This window comes from Mustela nigripes, chromosome X, assembly GCF_022355385.1.
Source record: "Mustela nigripes isolate SB6536 chromosome X, MUSNIG.SB6536, whole genome shotgun sequence".
NCBI lineage: Eukaryota > Metazoa > Chordata > Mammalia > Carnivora > Mustelidae > Mustela > Mustela nigripes.
Genome location: NC_081575.1, coordinates 112,463,967 through 112,482,354, shown reverse-complemented (window position 1 = coordinate 112,482,354; position 18,388 = coordinate 112,463,967). Strand labels below are relative to the sequence as shown.

The 18,388-nt window shown below is 44.0% G+C and overlaps 1 protein-coding gene across 1 annotated transcript in view; it reads left to right on the top strand.

Annotated features, from left to right (window-relative positions):
• LOC132006838 (carbonic anhydrase 5B, mitochondrial) overlaps positions 1-18,388 on the top strand; it is a 55,526-nt gene that overhangs the window by 22,412 nt on the left and 14,726 nt on the right. The window contains exon 3 of the mRNA XM_059384895.1: positions 12,321-12,518. Within this exon, the coding sequence (XP_059240878.1) occupies positions 12,321-12,518 (198 nt within the window). The remainder of the gene's footprint in view (positions 1-12,320; positions 12,519-18,388) is intronic.

Sequence of the window (18,388 nt, the reverse complement as noted above, 5' to 3'; positions counted from 1 at the left end):
TCCAAAGGTAGAGAAAATATCCAACATTTATAACATATATAGATGCTCATACACAGACAAGATGCAGTCTTCTAGCTTTGGTCTTGGTAGTATCTGTGGAAAAGACATGAAAGGCCCAATTTCCAAATACCTTTCCCCACCTTTTTTGTTTTGGGGAAAACCTTGTCTCTGTCCTTCCACCTAATTTTTGCATTTCAAAGAATGGCTCTTAGGTCCTAAAGAAGGTGGGAGTAGGAAGTTTACATCACAAAGGTAGAGAGAGTATCCACATCTTCAAATTCGAGATTTGGTACATATCTGTCTATTAGGAGAGGCCCTGGAGTTGGGCACAAAAGCCATCCTAGAAGTCTGTATCTTCTAAAAACATCTTTTTCCCTTTCGTTTCTTTCTTTCTTTTTTTTTTTTTTAATAAAGATTTTATTTATTTATTTGACAGAGAGAAATCACAAGTAGATGGAGAGGCAGGCAGAGAGAGAGAGAGGGAAGCAGGCTCTCTGCTGAGCAGAGAGCCCGATGCGGGACTCGATCCCAGGACTCTGAGATCATGACCTGAGCCGAAGGCAGCGGCTTAACCCACTGTGCCACCCAGGCGCCCCCCTTTCGTTTCTTTAGTCTCAGGCAATTGTGGGCTGTATTTACATCTTAAAAACATAAGATTTATAATTTCAAGGAACAGGAAGAATGCAAAACATTTTTTGTTTTTTCCTCAGAGTCTCAGGGCAATTGTGATTTAAAATTTACCTTTCTGGGGTCCCTGGGTGGCTCTGGGTGGCTCAGCTGTTTGAGCATGTGCCTTGGCTCAGGTCATGATGGGGTCCTGTGAGCAAGCCCCACGTAGGTTAGGGCTCCCTTCTCAGCGGGGAGCCTGCTTCTCCCTCTTCCTTTGCCTGCCCCCTGACTGCTTGCGCTCTCTCGGTCTCCTTTCTCTGTTAAATAAATAAATAAAGCCTTTTAAAAAGATAAAATAAAATTTACCTTTCTTTAAAGGTATAGGACAGTTGTTTTACTATTGTGATCTTTCATAATATCCACAAACATTTTGAGAGGAGTAGGTGAGGTTTGGGAATCCGGACCGATGGTGGGCTTTGACTGGCTTTTGCATATTTGGGTTTGTAGAGATTTATGTAAGACAAAGAGTTGTTTTTAATTCCTCAAAGAACTAGAGTTTGGTGTGAATATCATAGGACTGACCTGTCTTTTTAACCAAATTTGCTTCTTTATATTAGGGAGGTTTTTTTTAACTAAAATCGGAATCAAAAGATTTTTATCCTTGTAAAGTCTGTATAAAGCATTTTAACATTTTAACCTTCAACATTTTAACATTTAACAAAGAATTTTAAGTCATCTTTCTGGGTTCCTAATTCAGCGTGGGATTCTATTAATCCCTGAATAATGGCCTTTTGCGGATCGTTTGCAAGAGGGCCCAGGAGAAATTTTTAGTCCTGTTTCCTGTGAAGAGGGTTTGTGAATAGTCATTCTTTTTAATCTCTAAATTTAGTAGGATCTTTTCAAAGAGGAGGTAAAAGGGCTTTATAATTTAAAACATCTTGCTGCTTCCTAGGAGACATGAATTCTTTTTTAGTAGGAGGTCTAAGATACACCTGCAAAGCTGGCAGAGCCTGGTTATCAATCCTTGGAAGGCAGGAACAATGCAAACCTCATGGCCAGTCTCAAGTGCTTTTGTTAAATTAATTTCCTGGCTTCCAGCATTTACATGAAGACCTGTGTACTTTGAACCTAGAGATTAGACTGGAGTGTTCTCTATAAATGTTGCATGGAGGGGCGTGTGGGTGGCTCAGTGGGTTAAGCCTCTGCCTTCGGCTCAGGGCATGATCCCAGGGTCCTGGGATCAAGCCCTGCATTGGGCGCTCTCTGCTCAGCGGGGAGCCTGCTTCCCCCTCTCTCTGTGCCCACTTCTCTACCTACTTGTGATCTCTGTCTGTTGAGTAAATAAATAAAATCTTTAAAAAAAAAAATCTTACATGGAAAGGAAATTCTTAAGTCTAATTTCTGTGATTTTATCTTGCTGAGAGAGGCCCCAAGACTGGCCATTATATTCATAAGACAAGTGAGAGCTCTTTATAAAGAAACTTTTTCTTTTCTTTTTTTTTTTTTTTTTTAAGATTTTATTCATCTGACAGAGATCACAAGTAGGCAGAGAGGCAGGCAGAGAGAGGAGGAAGCAGACCCCCTGCCAAGCAGAGAGCCCCATGGGGGGCTTGATCCCAGGACTCTGAGATCATGACCTAAGCAGAAGGCAGAGGCTTTAACCCACTGAGCCACCCAGGCGCCCCGAAACTTTTTCTTTTAAATATAGCCAATTTAAAGGTTCCATCGTCTGGCCATTGATGAGTAGGATCTATTAATAGCAACTCAAACCAATAAGCCTTAATAGGTTAACCGAAGATGTATGCAGGATGCATCCAAAGAGGGCAAAGGTGACGTGTCCCTGTGATCCAGAAGTTTAGTCCCAAAATTAGTCTGAGAAAACAAAGACCTGGGGCACCTGGGTGGCTCAGTCAGTTATGTGTCGGACTCCTGATTTTGGCTCAGGTCATGAGCTCAGGGTTGTGAGAATGAGCCCTGCGTTTGGCTCTGCACTCAGTAAAGAATCTGCTTGTTCCTCTCCCTCTGCTCCTTCCTTCACTCTCTCTTTCTAAAATAAAGAAATAAATTCTTTAAAGAAAAAAAAAAAAAAAAAAAAGCAAAGCGTGTCGTTGCATAGGCAGTGAAAATGGTGTCTCCAGTCTCCCGCAAAGTTGTGAGATGCCTCCAGTCACATACCCACTGTCTGTGACACCGGGTAGATAATACTAGAATGGGACTTTCCAGCACTAACAGGCAACAAGGATTGGGGTGACAAAGGTTCCTGTGGGCTGGAACCCCTCATGTCAGATACCCCAGAGAGCTGACACGCCTGGATAGAGAGAGTGAGTGTGTGTGTGTGTGTGTGTGTCCGAGTTTGATCTGTTTAATTGACCAGCAAGGTGTACCTTGGTGAGTGCACCCTTTGGATTGTGGAGACCAAAGAGAATGTTCTCCTTGATCACCAAGCCAAGCTCTTAGGACATAGAACAAGATGAAAGGAAAAATATTCACACGTTAACAGTCTTGGCTAAGCTTTGGGTCTCTTAGAGACACACTAATACCTAAGAAGGATGTACCATGGGATTGGGGACTGGGTTGTTTTACAGTGTACTTTGGTGCATGGTTTTCTTGAGGTTGGCAGGTGACCTAGTGTCCATCTTATCCATTCTGTGACCAACTTACCTTATCATGGGAGTCTTCTTAAGGTAGTGAAGGCTTTAATAGCTTTTAAGTGCTCAGCCTGCGCCCAACAGTTTTGCGGCTTTGACTTCCAAAGTGTCCCTTAGTAATAGGCTTTACCTCATGTGTGCATCAAGTGATACAGATAAAAGAAAACAAAGACCATCTCTGGGAGGAAATGGATCGGTAACCAGAGTATTCTATCAAGTTGAACCAGAGTCACTAGGCCCAAAGACAAATATCGTCCACAAATATTTTCTCCAGCTAATCTAAATTTTGAAAGAGAGAAAAAGGACTCTCACCATTCTCACCCCATAGGACTCTGCGGATATTCTGGGGGGCTGACATGGTAAGAAATCGCACCTTCCACTCACTGAATGTCAGATGTCCCAAGGTTCTCTCAGCTCTGGTGGTGTTGGGGCAAGAGATGTCCAGTGAGTTAAAGTATCCTGCAGACTATGCCTACTGTTAGGGAGTAAGAATTTCTTCTACTGTTCAAGGTCCTTCCCGTCAAACTAAGAATCAAATTGGCATGAGACAGATTAACAAGAGAACACCATATTTAATAGCATGTCTACGGGGCGCCTGGGTGGCTCAGTGGGTTAAGCCGCTGCCTTCGGCTCAGGTCATGATCTCAGGGTCCTGGGATCGAGTCCCGCATCGGGCTCTCTGCTCAGCAGGGAGCCTGCTTCCCTCTCTCTCTCTGCCTGCCTCTCCGACTACTTGTGATTTCTCTCTGTCAAATAATAAATAAAATCTTTAAAAAAAAAAAAATAGCATGTCTAAGGGGAATCTCCACAGACATGGAAATTCCAAAGACAGTGAGGCAACATGAGGCTTATTTGAACTAAAGAGAGGGGTAGAGGCCTGAGGACACAAAGGGGAGAAACACCATTTTAGCAGGAAGGTGAAAGGGTTCCGGAGGTTGTCCTTCTATGCAGATGAATTCCCTCGGTACAGAGGAATCTGTTAATAACTCCCTTCCTGATAAAGCAGGCTGTTGAGGGGGAGGTAAGGAACTTTTCCTGAATCTACTGGGTTTGGATTGCTTTGAACTCAAAATAATGTTCATACCAGAGGGAGCCATATTGGTGTGGCCTGCCCTTGGCTGCTATGGAACGAAGGAAGTTTTTTGACCTAAACCTGCTTGCCCGGTTGGAGAGACTGTAGGTGTGATTTAAGGGTAAAGAGCCTTGGTATCAACTTGTTTGGTTTTCTCTATCAATAAAATAAGTATTAAGTGCCTTCTTTGTGCCTGGTACCAGGTTCAGCCTAGAGGTTGTAGAGGAAGTTCAGGACACCGGCCCTAACACTGAGGCCTTGACACAGGCCCCGTGAGCAGATAAAGCAAATGCACACCAAAGGAGCAATGGTTGCGTGTGAAAAGGGCAGGAGTGAAAATGTTGTGAACTCAAAAGAAAGCAAGGTCAGAGCAGAAGGCAAGGTCAAAACCAAAGTTTGGGAAGATGGACTAGAGAGGAATGAGAGAACAGGAAGAGAAACCAAGGAGCATGGTAAGAAGTCCAAGGCTCATGGTCATGGGCAAGGCGAGGAAGAGATAAACCTGAAAGATCCTTAAAGGAGGAGTAATGTGGTCATCAGCAGGGTAAGAGGAATAAAGATACAATGGGACTGGAAACTCCCCAGGGATGCTCTTTATCTTATACATTCCATGCACAAGCAGTGATTGAAAGCCAGCTCAGTTGTACATTGCAGAGCAATGCAGGAGGAGTGGGACAGAAAATTACATGTAGAAGTGCAGGGAGAACACATAATTTTCCTTCCACCCTTCTGAGTTCTTGGCTGAGACCGCCCATAATAAAGGACAAATTAATAAGAGAAAAGCAAATACAAGTTTAGTAACCCGTACACCTCCTGTGTACATGGGAGAAACCCAGGAAAACCGAGAAGCTCCCCAAGATGGCCCAAGCCATCACCTTAAATACCATCTCCATCTAAAGACAAAAGATGTTGCAGGGTAGGGTTGGGGGCACTTGCGGGAGGTTGCCAAGCAAAGCACAGTCAACAAGAGCCTGGTTCTTATGTAGACGTAAGTCCAGCCTTCGCCACTGAGAGCTTCTGGTGATTGAGAGTCATCCTCTTCCTAGTACAGAGAGGGAGACACCCGCACACAAGGAGATTTCCCTTATAAATGTAAATTTCCCAGACAAAAGAGACACCTGGGATGGTATATTATACTACCCTTCGCCACCCCCAAGACCTGCCTCTTTGGTCTAAGGATTATTTTGAGAGGATTATTTTGAGAAACTGCAGACACAGGAGAAGCCATGAAAGCAGAGTAGATGTTATCCTTCTGTCAGGGAAATTTACATTAAAAAGGGGGGCTGTACCAGGAAGAGAACTATTACCGGAGACAGCTTTTTCATTAGGGAGCCTGACCTGCTTGGGTAGGCAAACTTGGCTCTCCATACATTTCCTCTTCTCACCTTCCTGTGACTTGCCTTTCCCCCACTTGAAGCCTCAGAGCCCTGTCCCATTCCTTAGCTCCAGTGGTATTTTTAAGTCTCAATCACCTGGCTGCCTTTTGAGTCTCATATCTTTGTGGGTCTCTGGTCAGGAAGTAGGTGATTTAAAATTTTTTTTTTCTCCTATTAATCTGGCTTTTTATTACTGTCAGGGTGTGTGTGTGTGTGTGTGTGTGTGTGTGTGTGTCCCAGCTAAGGACCTAAAAGCGTAGGGAGAAAAGTATTTGTCCTTTCCTAAAGGGGCATATTCTACTACCCTTCAAATAAATATCATAATAACTATACCAGTGTAATAGATCTTTTGAAAGAAAAAGATCAGAGTGCTATAATTAAAAATACTAAGAAGAGGAGATCATATTATAAGAGAGTAGCCAGAGAACATTTTACTGAATTTACTGAGAAGGCAATAATTAAGCCCAAGACCTATAGATATGAGGGAAGCTGATTGAAGGGAAATTGATTTTCAATGAGAAGGAGCAGGAACTGAGGGGCTAAGGCAGGAAGGTGCTTTCTCTGTTGCAGGAGTTGAAAGAGGGACCCTCCCGAGGCTGGAGACATAGGGTGGTACAAAGACAAAATAAATCAAAGCCAGGGCTAGTCCTGTAAATAAGAACTAAAACCAAGCACATTATCATTATGGAATCTAAAGAGATTTTGGTGCTTGTCACCAATATATGAGTGACTCCTTTATAATGACAGTATACCTCTGCTCACTGAAACCATGGTTGATAAAATTACTTTGTTTATTTCATTTTCTCCTGAAAATGAAGGCACTGTTAGTCAGAACACTTAATCCTCTTCCTATTTTGAGGGAAAGTGTGAGCAACTACCAAGGTATTTCGATCTGTATTTTCTTGACATGGAGGACGAGGATGGGAGGAGAGAGCAAAAATATGAATGATCCTTAAAACAACAAACCCTTGACAAAAGTTGTCTTCAATAAGGGGACAGTAACCAAGGGCCCCTGGTGGGGGGGTGGCTTGGACTAAAGGAGAAAATGGTGGGGAAAGAAAGCCTTCCAGAAGCTGAACTTATGAACCAAAGGGAATACATTGATAGGAGCGTTAAGGTCACAAAAGAGCTACCAAGGAATAGGCCTGGTTGTCTTAGGCTAGTGTTTGTTGTGGGTGAGGGTTCGTTCTGGGCATTTCCTGAATGGAGTGTGGGGGACGAGTCAAGACGAAAGGAGGGATCGTCTTGGGGATCTGCTTGTTAGTTTCCTTTTTGTCTAGTCTTTACGGGAGACCTTCGTAAATTGGTTTTGAAGGGTGTGACTCCTCAAACCCTCAGCCACAGTCTGAGTGTCTTAGAGGGGAAGGTGTTGCAGGGTCTCCTTGTGCCAGGCATCTTGAAAACTGAGTCAGTTTGAACAGAGCATTACCAGCAAGGAGACTGAATCAGTAATCAAAAGAATCCTAACAAATCAAAGTCCAGGAGCAGACGGTTTCACAGGCAAAGTCTTTCTAACATTTATTTATTTATTTATTTATTTATTTATTTATTTTTAAAGATTTTGTTTATTTATTTGAGAGAGAGAGAGCTTGCATGAGCCCGGGGAAGGGCAGAGGGAGAGGAAGAGGGACAAGCAGACTCCTCACTGAGCACAGAGTCAGACGTGGGGCTCTATCCCAGGACCCTGAGATCATGACCTGAGCTGAAGGCTGACCCTTAACCGACTGAGCCATCCAGGCACCCCTCTACCAAGCATTTAGAAAGTTACTACCTATTCTTCTCAAACTATTCCAAAAAAAGAGAAGAGCTTGCAAATTCATTCTGTGAAGCCAGTAACACCCTGATATGAAAACCAGATAAAGACACCACAAAAAACGGAACTAGAGGCCAATATCTCCGATGAACATAGATGCAAAAATCCTCAACAAAATAAAAGCAAACAGAATCCAACAATACATTAAAAAGATCGTTCCTCTTGATGAAGTGGGATTTATTCCTAGAATGCAAGGGTGGTTCAGTATTCAGATACCAATCGAGGTGATACATCATATCGGTAAGAGAAAGGATAAAAACAAGATGATCATTTCAATAGGTATAGAAAAAGCACTTGACAAAGTACAGTATCCATTCATGATAAGAGCCCTCAACAAAGTATGGCTGCAGGGAACATACCTCAAACATAATTAAGGCCACATATGAAAAACCCACAGCAAACATTGTACTCAATGGAAAAAAACTGAGAGCTTATCCCCTAAGGTCAGGAACAAGGCATGGATATCCACTCTCACTTTTATTCCACATAGAACTGGAAGTCCAGGTCACAACAATCAGACAACAAAACGAAATAAAAGGCATCCAGACAAGTAAGTAAGAAGTAAAACTTTCACAGGGCACCTGGGTGGCTCAGTCAACTAGTTAAGTGTCTACCTTCAGTTCAGGTCATGATCCCAGGATTCTGGATCAAACCATATCTTGGGCTCTCTGCTCAGTGGAGAATCTGCTTCTCCCTCCTCCTCTGCCTGCTGCTCTGACTGTGTGTGCTTGCTCTCTCTCTCTCTCTCTCTCTGTCAAATAAATAAATAAATAAAATCTTTAAAAAAAAAAAAGAAGTAAAACTTTCACTATTTGGAAATGACATGATACTACATATAGAAAACTGGAAAGATTCCACCAAAAAACTACTGGAACTGATAAATGAATTCAGTTAAAGTTGCAGGATACAAAATCAGTGTGTAGAAATCTGTTTCACTTCTATACACTAATAATGAAGCAGAAATAGAAATTAAGAAAACAGTCCCATTTACAATTGTACCAAAAGTAAGGTACCTAGGAATAAATGTAACCAAAAAGGTGAAAGACCTGTACCCTGAAAGCTACAAAACACTGGTGAAAAGAATGGAAGAGGACACAACAAATGGGAAAACATCCCATGCTCATGGATTGGGAGAACAAATATTGTTAAAATGTCTATACTACTCAAAGTTCTATATGGATTTAATATAAATCCTATCAAAATACCAACAGCATTGGGGCACCTGGGTGGTTAAGTGGGTTAGGCCTCTGCCTTCAGCTCAGGTCATGATCTCAGGGTCCTGGGATCGAGCCCCACATCAGGCTCTCTGCACAGCGGGGAGTCTGCTTCCCCCTCTCGGCCTACTTGTGATCTCTGTCAAATAAATAAATAAAATCTTAAAAAAAAAAAAAAAAAAGGGGGGCACCTGTGTGGCCCAGTGGGTTAAGCCTTTGCCTTCTGCTCAGGTCATGATCTCAGGGTCTTGGGATCGAGCCCCACTTCAGGCTCTCTGCTCAGCTGGGAGCCCACTTCCCCTTCTCTCTCTACTTGCCTCTCTGCCTACTTGTGATCTCTGCCTGTCAAAATAAATAAATAAAAATCCTTAAAAAATAAAAAAAAATAGTATAAGTGAATCAGGGCTGTTCTAGGGCTTTCTAGAAGTTTAAAAAATATCACACAAATAAGTAAACACAACTTTTTAATCCCAACAATAGCGGATGGATAATCAATACTAAAATTAAAGGACATATATTGAATAAGGCACTACAAGGTAACAAAAAGGGGAGGAAGATATGGCTCCTGTCTGCAAGGAATGTGAATTGTAATCTGACTGTGACTGTATTGTACCCATTCATATGGATTTTTCACCCAGGATTTATGAAACGGAAAGTTGTCCTTCTTCTCTATAGCAAGTTCTTGATCTTCACCAGTTCTTTTACACTAAGGGAAAATACCAAAACCATCGGGTTCAGACCTCTCTAGAGATGGGAGTAGTGCATTATATGAGAGAAGAAAAAGAGAATACTCGTTTGTGTTTGCCTATAGCTTTTAATTCTAGACCAAGATTTCGTAAGTTTGGTATTATTGGTATTTGCGGTCAGACAGTTCTTTCTTTCTTTTTTTTTTTTTTTTAAAGAGATTTTATTTATTTATTTGATAGAGATCACACGTAGGCAGAGCAGCAGGCAGAGAGAGGGGGAGAAGCAGACTCCCTGCTGAGCAGAGAGCCCGATGCGGGGCTCGATCCCAGGACCCTGGGATCGTGACCTGAGCCGAAGGCAGAGGCTTCAACCCACTGAGCCACCCAGGTCCTGTGAATTGTTTAGCTGCATCCTTGGCTTCTACCCTCTAGGTGTCAGTAGCACCCAATTCCAGTTGTGACAACCAAAAAAATGTCTCCAGATGTTCCTAAAGGTCCCCTAGAAGCAGAATTGTTCCCTCTATTGAGAATCACAATTGTGGCAACTTTCTGAAGAGCTTTGTCTATTCTATCTGGGCACTATTTCCGGAAATGACAAGGCTAAGATCTTGAATTTCCAGTTTCTTGGATTTGGGGTAGCTACCTCAAGGAGACGCCTTCTCCGTAGGAGTAAACCAGTGGTAAGTTTCTGTTTTTAATTTTTTTTTAATGAAAAGTGGAGGCTCAGGGCTCCTTGGTGGCTCAGTCAGTTAAGCGTCTACCTTTGGCCCAGGTGATGATCTCGGGGTCCTGGGATCGAGTCCCACATCCATCGGGCTCCCTGCTCTGCCAGGAGCCTGCTTGTCCCTCTCCCTCTGCCCCTCACACCCACTTGTGTTCTCTCTCTCTCAATTAAATAAATAAATCTTTAAAAAAAAAAAAGAAGAAGGACAGTGGAGTGTCAGGGACCCCACCAGACACATGGGAGATCGACTGAGTCACAGCTGCCTCATCACTTATGAATCCTTAGACTCTTTGTGGTGGGGTGAGGCCCAGAAGGACATTGGTAATGATTTATCTCAATTCATAAATCTTTGACTTTCCCCGTTGCTCTGGTTCTACCCATCTGGGTACTTCTAAGGGGCAGCAGACTGGAGCACCCTGAGTCATGCATGCCGTTCCGTCCATCTTGCGTGATGTCTCAGCAGCTGTCAGTGTTACAGGAAGTCCACCGCGATTTCTCAGAGACTTACCAGGAACACCCGGTGCTTGATTCTTGGTGGGAAATCCGTGTTGGTGGTGGGCGGCGTCTGTGTGGGGCAGATTGTGCACGCACACCTAAATCTGGAATGGAGTGGGAGCGCTCCTCGTCAGTTGCAAACTCAACAGGAAGAAATCGATTTTGCACGTGGATACTCCTTCCGCTGCCCCTTTACTATTTCAGCACGAGGAGGGAGCACTTCCCTTCTGCCCCAGCCAGAGCCCGGCCAGTGAGACACACTTACAACCTGGGCAGTGAGAAGCCACTATAGTTCCAGCTCCCAGGTTACTCTGTGGACTTTGTGTTTCTAAAAGCCTTCTGGGCTTCCTCCTTTCCTCTGTAAAGGAGCATTCCTCTCCTTCGTTCTCTGCACTTGTCTGTGGTTTTGCTATAGCTTGCTTCTCCCAGATTCTAATTCTCTGCTTTTCCCCTTCCCCGCCAAAGCCCCATTTTTTGTTACTGGTGAAATGACTGGGAGTGTTATTCGTAAGGTTAGCCTATCTCCAACTAGGAAGTAGTGACTCCTTTTCCTCCCCAAATTCATCGGTACCTTCCTTCATTTTTCCAAAACCCTAGAGTGTTCCCCTCACCTCAGTTGGAAGCCTGTAATGTTGCATTGTGTAAATAATCCAGAAATCTTCAAAACTATGAGCTAAATAATTGACTCATGGCCACACACCTTTATTTCTACTAGACAAGCAATTAAGAACTTAGGTTTCTATTTAAAAAAAAAAAAAAAAAAAAAAAAAAAACTTCTATGAAGTATGTTTTGATGTGGTTTTGGAATACAGGTGAGGTTGGTGGGGTTAGGTCCGGAGCTGACAACCAAGAAAGAGTTCTTGAACGTCTTTGGTGCAAAAGGGTGGTTTTATTAAAAGTACTGAGACAGGACCCGTGGACAGGAGGAGCTGCTGCCCCAGGGTTGTGAGGGGTGGCTGGTTATATACTTGGGAGTTGAGGGAGGAAAGGGAAAGGGAGGTTTTCCAAAGAACTTTCATATGCTAAAGGCTCACAGGATACTGGAGGCCTTGGCATTGTCAAGTTCAGGTTGTTTTTCCCTGTAGCAAGGCATTAACATCAAGACAGTTGGGAGCTTCCTGGAAGAATGGCCCACGTGTCCCACCCAGGAGCAGGATGCGGGGGTTGCAGGGTGTCCCCTGTGCTTTGTCCTTAGCTGGCCTTCTGTTCCCTCATCACTAGGGTGGACATTTGCTTTCCAAATCTTCTCCCTCCTCTCTCCCTCTGGCCTTTGTTGGAAAGAAAGTTCCATTAATTTGTATTTGTATGTGAACCTGGTCGGTGGTCGGGGCTCAGAAAATGATCAATACGGAAAAGAAACGCATTGGAGAACAGCCTCCTTCCGCGTGGTGCTGGTCTGCCCGCGTCTTCCTGTCCTCAGGAGCCCGGGCAGCGCTTGGTTCGGGTGAGACGAGAGGATGGACTGAGCGCTCCTGGCTGGCAGAGCAGCAGGCTGGCGGCTCCCGTGCCAGGCGCTCTCTGAGCGGCCTCTGTCCCCCGCTTCCGTGTGGCCCCTGAGCCCTGAGTGGCTCCTCCCTGAGACTTGGATTGCGTCCCCTCGCACACCGCAGCCCTGAACTAGCCCGGTGTGTGATCCCAGAGAGCGCACGTCCTCACGATGGCCCCCGCTGTGCTTTCTCCTAGTGCACCCGCTGTGGGAGACCGTGGACCTGGTCCCGGGGGGCGAGCGCCAGTCGCCCATCAACATCCGCTGGAGGGACAGCGTCTATGATCCTGGCTTAAAACCGCTCACCATCTCTTACGACCCGACCACCTGCCTCCATGTCTGGAATAACGGGTACTCTTTCCTGGTGGAATTTGAAGATTCTACAGATAAGTCAGGTGAGAGCCCGACCTGGGGCCTTGTCCAGCATTAAAGGGACAGCCTGGTGTAGCACAGGCCACACCACGCTGCCCCCTCTTTGGGCAGTGGCGTGGGACTCACTGCACTGAACTTTTTGAACATAAGAAAAAAAATCCCGTCTAGTTTTTCTGAACATTTTCTTCTCTAGTATAGATAGTATTTATTAATAAGTGTGTATATTTCTCTGTATAGAAAGGAGATAGGTTTTGAAATAAAAGCTTTGCCTGAAGTTTATTTTGTGTGCTTTGAACATGTACTAATTTTCTCTGCTTGGTGACTTCACAAGACTCTTTTACATTAAGTAGTATTACAATTTAGATTTAACTGAGCAGACAGTAATCCCTTTGAAATGGGACAAAAAGAATATTCATGTGTGTATGAGGCTATAGTCTTAACAACCATTTCTACATAGAAAAATGGAAAGTCATGTTAATTTTGTTGATTAAACAATGTTACCTAGTTTAACAGAAACACAATTTAAAAGAGATTTTCAGATCCAGATGTTATATTGCTTTTGAATCCTCTCTGGTTTTCAGTCTACCCAGATATAAACTAATTTGAATGATTTCAAAGTTGACCTGAAACCTTTAGTGTCTGTTGAACACAGAATGTGATTAATTCTATGTAGGTTTCTTTTCTCCATTTCTTCTTTTTTCCAACCAAATTTGATGGTATCAAGTAATCTTAGTATGAAATAATTAATAGTTGAAATTGTGTGTCTTTAAAAAGTGGCTACCAACCAGGGGCAGTTTTGCCCCCTCTCACTCCCTAGGGTCTTGGGACACTTGGCAACAAGTGTAGGCATTTTCAGTTGTCACACTCGCAGAGTGGGGGAAGGGCGGTGTGACTGACATCTTGTGGGTCAAGAGGAGAAAAACTGGTGAGGAAGAACTACATACAGTACATGGAACAGCAATCGGAAAGACTTATCCAGCCTCAAGTATCAATAGAGCCAAGACTGAGAAAGCCTTTTGGCAATTAGTTTTCTCCGATGAATATGAGGAGATGGGCTCGTGAAAGTGTGAATGAATGAAGTAAAAAGTGTGACCTAAAGCATAAATAGAAGTGTTCCCTTCTGTATCTACCCTGGCTCTAGGTTTCTCAACCGTATCTTGGTTCTCTTTGCATTCTCCTAGTGATGCTCTGATACTTAGACAGGGCCCTCCGGCCCAGCTGCAAACTAACTGCTCCTCCCCTGGGAATTCTCTCTCTCTAGTTCTCTTACCTTTGACCTGCTTCTCTGCCGTGATCCAGGAAGTGTTCAGGTCCATCTTTAAGAACTTAGGTGTCTCTATGTTCCCCATTTTCTTCTTTTTCCCCAGGTTATGACATGGCCCCCAACCTTGACCATCTTACTTCTATTTCACAAACCAAGAAGAAAGTAATTACTCCTTTTCAGCCCAGATTCTTTAGTATCTTTCCTTATTTTTTCCAAAACCCTGTAGTGTACCGTCATCTCAATTGGAAGCCTGTAATATTACATTGTATACAATGATTCCAGAAATCTTCAAAGTAGCAACCTACATTCCTATGTTCCAGATGACTGTCTTGTACGATGATGAGCTTTACTTGTCTCTGTCAAGTTCTACCATTACTCCTGCCAGCTAGACTAGTGGGGAGACCCAGTCTGTAAATAACACCTCTTCTTTGTGCACTCTGGATGTGTAGCGATCCTCTCAAGTCTCAATCCTGTCTAGGTCCCTGTCAACCTTCTTTCTTTTCTTCTGAAGATCCTGAATGTTGGTTAGCCTTTTAATGACCTTGTGGGTCCAGAGACTGTGTATTTCCAATCTATGATTTCTTCACTGAGTTGGACATTGTGGGAAGTTGTTCAGTCGGTTTCTTAACCAAGTGAGTTAATCTCCAGATGGTTCCAGGCAGATAGCCTTCTGTTTTATTTTTTTTAATACATTCAAGAATTCTTATCCACCTGTTTGCTTGGATGTCTCAGATGGAAAACAAATGACCTGCATTTTCCTCATAATAGCTCATTAGAGATCTCCCAAGACAACTAAATCATTCCTTGACGCTACCCTCCCTAGGTGTGTCAGAGTATCACACTGTTTTTATAAAACATACTAGAAAAACTGTAGAGAGGTTACTAATTTTCCATTTGTTTTGTTAGGAGGGACCAGAATAGGTAACCTCTTTTTGTTTTGCTTTAATAATCATTTTCTTTAAGATACCATTAATCTTCGATAAGTACCTAACTTTCTGTCTTTCTTTTTCCACATTTCAGTGGCTGCCTCCTATTTCCTGCTCATTCTCCATTGCTATTTCTCCATGCTTTTGCAAAATAATTCATAGCATTCAAAGAGGAAGAAAGAGTGAAGGAACACAAAACACAAAAAGTAAAAGAGAGCAAAGACTTCATAGAAATGAAGACAGGAAAGAACCAATTCTAATTCTAGAAAGGAAAGGAGCTAATAAATATCAGTGTCTGTAAATTTTAAAAAACCGAAAAACAAAAAACTAGGCACTGCTGCTGCAGTGTGCTTTACGAAGAATTCAGGATAAGGTGTGCAAGGAAGGGGTTTGGGGAAGGTCTGTGAGAAAAAGAAAACATATCAAACTTTATGGGATCCAGAAAAAGCAGTGCTTAGAGGGAAAATACGCGTGAAAATGCCCATCCTGGAGAAGAAGAAATTGCTCAAATCAGTAACCTAGCTTTCCACCTTAAGGAGCTAGAAGAAGAGCAAAGTAAACAAAGCAAACACAAAGAAGGGCATAATAAAGGACAGAGCAGAATTCAATGACGTCAAAAGTTGGTTCTCCAGAAAGAGCAACAAAGCTGATAAACTCTTAGATAGGTGCACCAAGAAAACAAATAAGAGAAGATTCAAATTAGTAAAATCAGGAATGAAAGAGGGACATCACCACCGACCCTACAGAAATTAGAAGGATTAGAAAAGAAGGTATGTGAGCATCTCATACCACCGCCCTTTGCTGGGTATTGTTTTATTGTTTGTCTCCCCTGAATAGAACACAGTCAATGATTTTAATGAGGGCGTGTGAAGGATATAAAATATTGTGGGAAAGGTCACTGAATTATGCTTGAGCCCATGAATGATCTCTAATTTCACCTCTTCTGAAAGTATTCTCATCGGCTATGTCACCGGGCCTCAATGAGAGGAAGAGATGAGTCCTATTGTTCTCCTCAGGGTGCTTCCTGCCCCATCTTACATCCCTTTACACTATTTTGGGGCATCACCAGTAAACCCAGGAAGAATTTCTTGCTTCCACAGACATTTGAACTTCTCCTTACGAAGTTTGATCCTGCATTTCATTTTTCAGAGAAAACAATGTAATGATGTTTAGCACATTCACAGGGTGGTGGACTATTAGGATAGTCCAATTTTAGAACATTTCCATCACCCCCAGTTATGTGGCCATTTCCTTGCATTTTTGTGTGATTTGTTTGGGTCCTGTGTATCGCCTTTCCCTTCCCTTCATCATCCCGTCCTCTGCTAGCTCCTTCACCTCCGTGTTAAAAGCAAAGGAAGGGAGTGAACATTGCATAGCTTGCTCACCACAGACCCAGCACTAGGCTGGGTGTTTTATATTTGTTACCTAATTTTTTATAAGTTCACTTGTTTCTCACCTTAGAAAACTGAAATAACAAAATGTCAGCAACCTCAAATAAATAAGTACATCTTTGCTGGCTGTGTCTTATGACTACTATGCCTACTCCGCGCCCTAATTTCCTCTCTTCCCTCTTCCTCCTCCGCCTGTTTCTTGCTGACTGTACTTGCCTAGCTCTCATCCACACTTCTGCCGCCCCCAGCCCACCCTTTTCCTCCCTCTTGCTGAGGATACCGTGTGGTGTTTCAATCAACAAACCCAACCGACACTTTGTAGTCTCTTTCTTTAGTTCCTGGTTTCATTGAGGATCTTCTAAGTGCCAGGCACTGTGCCACTGTGCTCAGAAGAGAAAGGAAGAAGGGATGGTCGGTGCCTTTAAGAAGTTTACAGCGTGTGGGGGCACAGAGCCTTGAAGAGATGCTAACACAGAGTGCTAAGTGCCGTGAGGGAAGTGTTCACATGGGCTTTGGTGGGAGAAGGCTTCTGGGCAGGGGTGACACCTGGGCGGTTCACGATGAGGTGGAGGTTTGAGGCGGAGCAATGCTTGTATTAGCATGTATAGTGCAAGAAGGAAGAAAACACGCACATCCTGAGGTGGGCAGGAGCCGAGACCCGGAAAGTTCTGTGGACTGTTTGCAGGGATGGAGAATCGGGTGCAGCGTACCTGGGAACTCTCGCTCTGGGTCTTGCGCTCGACCGTGATTGAGGTGTCGGCTGTGTTGGCGTTTCATCTCAAGACTCGTCTGGCAGAGGATCCTTTTCCAAATTCACTCAAGTGGCCATTGGCAGGATTCAGTTTCTCTCAGGGCCTCAGTTCTTTGCTGGCTGTTGGCCAGAGGCCAGTCCCTTTTCCTTGCCAAGTGGGTGTCTCAGCATGGCAGCCGGCTTCGTCAGAGCGAACAAGTAAGAGTCAGAGAGGGCAAGCGAGGTGGCAACCCGCACCTTTTTGTAACCGAATCTCAAAAGTGACATCCTTATCACTTTCGCCCTTAGAAGCAAGTCACAAGGTCTAGCTCATACTAAGGGGAGGAGATCACACAAGGGTGTGAATAGCAGGAGATAGCGGTCATTGGGAGTCGTCTTAGAAACTCCCAGGCCACATGGCTAATGACACAAAGCCCATAAATGCAAACTGAGGTCCTTTTCCTATAAAGTGCATGCTCTTAGCCACATCATACAGGAGAGTATCTCCCTCTCACTTCTTCCTGTGTACAGGTTATAAAGGTACAGTACTCAGCACATGTAGAGACTTTAAAAAAAAAAAAGATTTTACTTATTTATTACAGAGAGAGAGAGCGGGCAGGTGCGCACATGTTCACAAGTTGGGGGAGAGGCAGAGGGAGAGGGAAAAGCAGGCTTCCTGCTGAACAGGGAAAAGCAGGCTTCCAGCTGATGTTGAGTAGCCCCCGACATGGGGCTCAATCCCAGCACCCCAGGATCATGACCTAAGGCAAAGGCAGACGTTTAACCGACTGAGCCACCCAGGCACCCCCATATGTAGAGACTTAATGATTTTTCTAGCTAGAAGTGCCCGAGTCAGATGCCTGGGAATCTGACTTCCCTCCCAGAGATCACAAATGTAGAGGTACCTGCAGTGCCACAGAGGTGATGAGCGTGAGCCAGGCTGGGAGAGTCTGGAAGGATCCGCAGCAGTGGCAACTGTGAAGAACTGGCAGGACCTTCTAAAGTCAGTGGCTCTTCCTCCCACCCAACCTATTGTTGCCTGGCGGGAGCGTGTGCCCAGCATGGGCGGGGCATCTCTTTGTCTAATGGCAAATGTGGATTTTTATATGAAACTGTATAGCTTTCAACGTTGGCAGTGAACTTTAAAATGTATTTCGTATTGTGTGGGGGAATCAAAACACACCTGAAGACCAGCTCTGCCCCCTTCCCCCTACAGCCACCCATTGCTAACATCTCCTCTCTGCCTTGCTCATTATCTTGGGAGGAGAGACACAGTCAGTGTCCAGAGTATGTGGCCAGTGTTTTTCTGCGGATAGGAGAGAAGGCCTTCCCCTCTCCCCTTGCTCACTTCACTTGGGACGAGAACTTCAGTTTCATTGAACAGATTACATTGAATATCTGCCAAAATCAAGCTCACAGTATGGAGCTGGCATAGAAAAACGAGTTTGTTTGTTTGTTTGTTTGTTTTAAAGATTTTATTTATTTGACAGATAGATCACAAGTAGGCAGAGAGGCAGGCAGAGAGAGGAAGGGAAGCAGGCTCCCTGCTGAGCAGAGAGCCCGATGCGGGGCTCGATCCCAG